Source organism: Colias croceus, chromosome Z (assembly GCF_905220415.1).
Source record: "Colias croceus chromosome Z, ilColCroc2.1".
Lineage (NCBI taxonomy): Eukaryota > Metazoa > Arthropoda > Insecta > Lepidoptera > Pieridae > Colias > Colias croceus.
Genome location: NC_059568.1, coordinates 1,660,444 through 1,667,179, shown reverse-complemented (window position 1 = coordinate 1,667,179; position 6,736 = coordinate 1,660,444). Strand labels below are relative to the sequence as shown.

General features: G+C 34.1%; 1 protein-coding gene across 1 annotated transcript; it reads left to right on the top strand.

The window, feature by feature from the left end:
* The first annotated feature begins 2,869 nt into the window (after window positions 1-2,869).
* Window positions 2,870-6,736, top strand: LOC123705589 (ecotropic viral integration site 5 ortholog-like). The gene is made up of 6 exons (XM_045654447.1): window positions 2,870-2,980; window positions 3,222-3,389; window positions 4,587-4,819; window positions 5,049-5,156; window positions 6,105-6,270; window positions 6,624-6,736. Exons 1-6 carry the CDS (start codon window positions 2,968-2,970, stop codon window positions 6,656-6,658), a joined length of 723 nt encoding a protein of 240 aa, XP_045510403.1. The 5' UTR covers window positions 2,870-2,967; the 3' UTR covers window positions 6,659-6,736.

Below are 6,736 nucleotides of genomic sequence, written 5' to 3'. Positions count from 1 at the left end.
TTTGCTGCTCACTATTACTGAACATCGATATTTTGTGTTAACGTAATTTTCCCTAATGTAGTAGAAGCCACCCGCTTTTCGGCTTGGTGCGATTCTACATTATTTTTGGTTCCGAAACCCGGCAATTTGCGTACCTATCAATTATCATATAATTAAAGCTTATGGTATTACTGGTCACACGTAATTCATAATCTAAAATCAAATCCGTTCGTATTATGTAGGTTCTTTGTTTAACAAAGTAGGAAATTGTTATAACGCTTATTTTATCGGTGCTTAAATTCAATCGGCTTAAAACAATTTCATATTCTAAAACTTAATATATATTCAGAAGTACAAGTCAAACTTCAAAGTGTTTCATTATTGTAGGAACTAGGTAGTTAAGCAATCACATATTATTTCATCGGTGCTTAAATTATTTTACATCGGCCTATAGTAATTTCACATTCCAAAAGATAATTAATTCACGTTACAGTTTATCCTAACCACATAACTAATATTAAAACGTAATTAATATTAGGTTAAATCCTAATAAAAAATGATTTTATTTTATATTAATACTCGCGGGGGTAAATTGAAAATCGAACGTCGAACATTCTAGCGGCCCGCGCAGCGCATCATCATAGATAGGTACATAACTTGTTATTGCAAATTATAATCTGTATTCATTCACATTACCGTTTCACGCGATTTTCATCCTTAACTTCATATGCGTAAAGGTGAAATAATATTTTCATTGTTTCATTTTATTTCATTATTTAAAAAACTAGCGGTCCGCCCCGGCTTCGCCCGTGGTACATATTAACGTTTTCTCTACATAAGAACCATCCTCGTACTTCAAGGAATATAATAAAAAAAGAATTATCGAAATCGGTTCAGCCGTTCTCGAGTTATGGAATTACAACGAAAAGTGGCATTGATTTTTATATATTAGATTACATCGAAGATTAAGGCCTTAATAGGGGCTAGCGACCTTGCTAGGTGATTTATTATCCCCGCAAATTGCTAATGCGCCTGGCCGCCATTTTGGTGACGTATTTTGTTGACATTGACATTAGACACTCTGTACCGTTAGCATTATTCTGGCTGATGCGAATTGCGACGGACGAGTACCTACGCGTTTTTGTTTGATTGTTTTCTTGTTGTTGTTTTCTTTGTTGTTATTTTTTCTGTTGTTTGTTATCGTTGTTAAGTTTTGTTATATTGTTATAGTTTTGTTACAATGAATAAGAAAATAATTAATAGCCGTGCACGATTCTGAATCAGATACAACAGACTCAGAGTTAGAAAACAATTCTGAATCTGATTTAGATTGTATGAGTGGGATTGAAGAATTAGGTTAGATTTTGATTAAATTGTATCAAAATCTAACCAAATTATATTACTAATAATCTGTCCTAATAAACGTTGAAAATCACTCAAACATTTTTATTTCTTAGATAGATACCTATTTCCAAGCAGTGAGATTATTTAAATGTCATCAAATGTAATTTTTTTCGTAAAATGTAATCTTACAATAAATGTCATTACAAATCTGTCAAACTTAATTATAATTAACCTATTAAATTTATTTTCTCCGCATTTCTTTTTTTGCAAGCTGTATTTTTCAATTCTGGATGACGTCACGTGGCTTTTACTGTGACAAGGTTCCTGCGCATTAGCAATTTGCGAGGATAGTACAAGGCGGGATCGGGGGACCGGCGCGAATCTACCGTAGTAAAAGTACGTACCTAGGTATAAAAATTATTAAAAATAGATTTGGATATGGAATCAAAATTTAAAACAACCATGCCCTGTGTTTCAATTTCATAAACACACTGTAAAAACGATATGATCTACTAGGTATATCTATCTAATAAATATTATGATCGATCATTTCGTGAAAGGGTCGCATTTCATGAAATGATCGAATGTCTATTGGCCACATCATGATGTGGTTTGAGCAGATCAATGATAAGAAATCGTTTCTCGATATGGCCAACTAAACGCGAGGTTTTTTCATGAAATTATCAAAATTATTTGATCATATTATCGTAAAATAATTACATTAATTATTATTTGTAGCGGCGCTGCAAGCGCTGTGTTTATGTAATAAGATGGCGGCCGTTGGCGAAAATTTAATTATTCGCAGTTAAAAACTTCATAATTCGTTTAATTACAATATGAAGAAAGTCATAGCAAAGAATTTACTTCGAAGAGGTTCGAGTACTATGGAAAATGCGGATATCTTATATTGAAGAAAAAATGCTTAATAATGCTTTATAAAAATGCAATCCTACTATATTTATACCTAATTGTTTTATGGACTCGCTATATTTTATACGATCTAGCTGGCCAAATGGTGAAACATTGACGATTAAAACGATGATCAAACTATGGCATACCTAATTATTATTATGATTATATTATGTTAATATAATATTATACGTACAGTTACTTACATATTTTGTAAAATTAAATTGTAATACTGAAATGCTTAGCTGAAATGATTTAAAAGAGCAACTAGGTATGGAGTTTCTTGCCGATTCTTCTCCATAGATACTGATTTCCGAATCGGTGGTAAAACTAGATCTGTGGTGGTAAATGTTAAAAAATAATATGTATTGACGTTTCAAAAGTGCTTCTGTTTGAGTTTGTTTTGAGTTTATGTTGGCCATTTTATGAAATGCGACCATTTCGTGAAATGATCAAGAAGTTACCTATAGATCGTTGGGATTTCGTTTTAGTTTACCATATTTTATCAAAATTAGACAGGAATTTACGCCGCGATTTTGAGGAAAAATATTCTAACATGGAGTTGCCGTCTTATGATCAATTAAGGGGTTTTATGCGTTCTAAATGCGAAGCCTTTTTACTTAGCCTTTTTACGAGATACACATTTTTCTAGTATGAATAAATCTATAAAGTTTAAAGCATTCGACTACTCAAAATCAATCAACGAAACGTTTCAATTCAAATGCACTTGTTGCTATGAACAATAGAGGTAATTCGAACGATAAGTTTTTATGAATATCTTTTTGTATTGTCTTGTTACTTTCATGTGTATAAGCTTGAAAATTTAAGGTACATTATTATTCTACACGATCAAATTCACAATCCGTCGATGTCTTAAAGCAGTGCTTATTCCAGTGTGAGAAAATACAGAACTGTAATGGTCGTTCAACCATCATCACAAATAGTACTGCATTAAGACGTCGCATCGTAAACCCGATCCGTATCCTCAGATATCCCTGAGACCGTTTCGGACATCCGGCCCACGCCCGACCGGGCGCTGCTCGCCAAGCTGGAGGCAGAGAACAAGAAGATCGAGGCGGACGCCAAGTGCCCCTCGCTGACAGCGGTGCATAGTAGGAAGAATTCGGACACGTCGTCGCAAATATCCTTGGCTTCTGGTAAGATTTTAGATCAATACCCGAGATTGCAGTAGACAGACAGTCCGTTAAAACTCTAACAGGTTTTTTGTGTACTACAGTTGGCGTTAAGCTTTAGGGCCGGCGCAGATATGGCGAGGCGCAGCGCCGCGCATTTTCCATTGTTAAATTCGAAATCAAATAGCAACAAGCGCCGGCTCTTATTCTATTTACTATTAGAGATGAAAAGCTACTAGGTTTTCATTATTTTTATAAAGTTGCAGTTATTGTTGTTGGAGAAATATTTGTCTTCACCTTATACTTTATTCATACATTATTTACGAATTTAGTTAAACTTTTCATTCATTTATGAGTGATATTGACCTCAACTAAGAAAGGAGAATGGCGAAACTGGGCCTAACTGTTACAGAAAAAAATAATATATTTAAAATTCATTATGTTAATTTTAATAATTATTTGTAAAATATTGACTTCTGATTCTGTGGGAAAACAAATCTTTGAAAAAAAAAGATAATTCGCTCACTACTGGTATTATCAAGCAGATAGGTATGTCAGTGTTGTCAGGAGTAAAATAGTCAAATATATAGATTATTTCATTGACATTCGTATTAATGAATGTTTATTTTTCATTTTTAGTTTTATTGAATTCAAATGCTATAATATAAAAATCAGAAGCAAAACTTAACTTTTTAAACACACATCTTAATTTATTTAGGTCATTCTATAAAATAAAAACATATTTTACTTACATAATCAATAACATTTTTATTTATATAAGGTAGCTGGCAATTGTAAATGTCATATTATTAATTATTGTGCCAGTGATGAGTGATTTGTTGTTTGTTGTTTGATTGTTGAGTGAAGTTGAATGAAATTTTCCTTTTTGATTGAAATTTTATTTGAAATGCCTTAGTTCCCACAGCTTAGTTCCCATCAAATAAGTTTTCTAGGTAGTATTCTAAATCCATACGGATGGGAACATACACGTCATGTTGTCATGTTTTTGCTCTTGCTTGTGTCTTGGACTGATATTGCCCTGCTCTCTAAATTTATATGTACATAAAAAATTAATATATTTTTATTGTTCTTAAGTGTTTGAAAGTTGATTTTCTTCTTATATAATTATTATATTTTCTTTCCTGAAAATTGCGATTACTTCAATCAGTTTTTATCGACATAAATTACATAAACTATACCTATATTTAACGACCATTAAAGCGACGAGTTCAAGCCATGAAGAGGCCAGAGTTGGGAGCAATGGAGAGGAGGATCTCTGGGGCCTCTGGGGCCGGCTGGTCACCAACTGGGAGACAGAGTGGAGGAAACGCAACCAGTTCGTGCGTGATCTCGTGAGGCAGGGAGTGCCACATCATTTTAGAGGCATCGTGTGGCAGCTGCTGGCGGGAGTGGACTCCTCGCCAGAGAAGAGGTTGTATGCTTCGTATATTAAGGTAATTATCTTGATCTGATATTCCGAAGGTCTTGCTTTGATGTTGTGGGTTATAATGATTGAATAGATAATATAAGTAAATAGCAAAACACAACCCTCTTAAATTTGTCTTTTTTACTATTTTTAACACGCTTATATTAGCTGTATGTTTGTTTGTAACCGACTCGACGACCGAGTTTATCTTATTAAAGCATGTTTTTTTTTAAAGTCAATATAATTTAATTCAACAGGCCAAATCAGCGTGCGAGAAGGTGATACGTCGAGACATAGCATGCACGTATCCGGAGCATGATTTCTTCAAAGAGAAAGATGGCTTGGGACAGGAGTCTCTCTTCAACGTAAGTAGGTAAGTAAGCTGCACGACAGGGAAGTTGGGTACTGCCAAGGGTCCGGGTTCATTGTTGGCCTGCTGTTGATGCAGGTAAATCATCTTTTAATGTGTTATATAGACAGCAATAAATTAAAACATAAAGGAAATTATTTTTATAAAGAAAATGGGACATTAAGATAAAAGTCGGAATTATGGGTCATATAATATATATCTTAAATAGTCGCTTACTTATGATGCCAATAAACAGCAACAATAATTAAATAAAAATAAAGATTGCAAATGAATGGGTATTTGACGATGTTTATGTACTGTTAGCATTAGCTACTATTAAGTATATATTCTGTGGTACTGTTTCATTTTTGTGGATGTTTCAAATACTACACAACAAGCGTAGTCATGGACAGACACATAGAGTGTGTTAAAATCTTTAACTTTTATGTTATGTTGTCAAATCAAACTCAAGACCAACTCAAGACACGTTACAAGTGTTGGTGTGTGAAACGAAGCTCGCGCGTCATTTACAGATTAAATCTATTTTTGTTATCTGTGCTTGTAAACGTATAGCTCGCGCTTTACTTTTTTTCTTGTATAAAATATAGCTGTCGATTGTGAAACAATATACGATGTGATCAAGCATAAATATCGTAAGATCTTCCGTAAAATCAAACTCAAGGCAATGTTGTATACAGATTCCGGAAGAGGAGACACTTGGTGCTCTATTTATAGAGATCTTTAACTTCTAAGGTCTTTTCCTTAATCAGACTAAAGACACATATAACAAGAATAAATGTATACAAATGCCAGAAGAAGAGACACATAGTTATCGTTAAATGACTGAATGAATGAATGCTTTATTGTGCACAGCAAAGGAAAGAAATAATATAAAAATTAATTAAAATCTTTAACTTGTAATAAAATCCAATTCAAGACTTGCAACAAAATATATTGTTTACAGATGCCAGAAGAAGAAGCGTTTGCAGTACTTGTTAAGATAATGCAGCAGCACAGAATGCGAGATATGTTCAAGCCAAGCATGGCGGAGCTGGGGCTGTGCAATGTTCCAACTGGAGAACTTGGTACAGGAACTTTTGCCGGATCTGTATATGCACTTCCAGTCACAGGTATGGGATATACGTTTTGAACTGCTTTTTTAAAAGAGATAAAAATTTGTCCGTTTTGTAAGTCGAATATGTCACTTCCATAATACTAAACATTATATGAAAAATGATTGTTATTTAGCTTCGGAACTAAGCCATTACTGTAATCATAACCTACGGCTCTTTTCTCAGGCGCTGTGGATATCGAAAGAAATATGGTCTAATTGAGAACATCCTGCCTTTTTTGAAGTCGATTTGTAAATGTTTCCACAGAATTTCACCACATCCCGTCAAATTGAGATCCTGCCTCTATTCCTTTCCAAATATCTCCCCAGTCAAATTGAGAATCTCCTTTTTAATTGGTTATCATTCCACAGAGTTTCAGCACATCAATGTACGCCAGCAGCTGTGAACGTGTTCCTGTCTGAAGGGATAGAGATTGTGTTTAAGGTGGCCCTAGCCATGCTCACCCTGGGCAAAGATGACATGC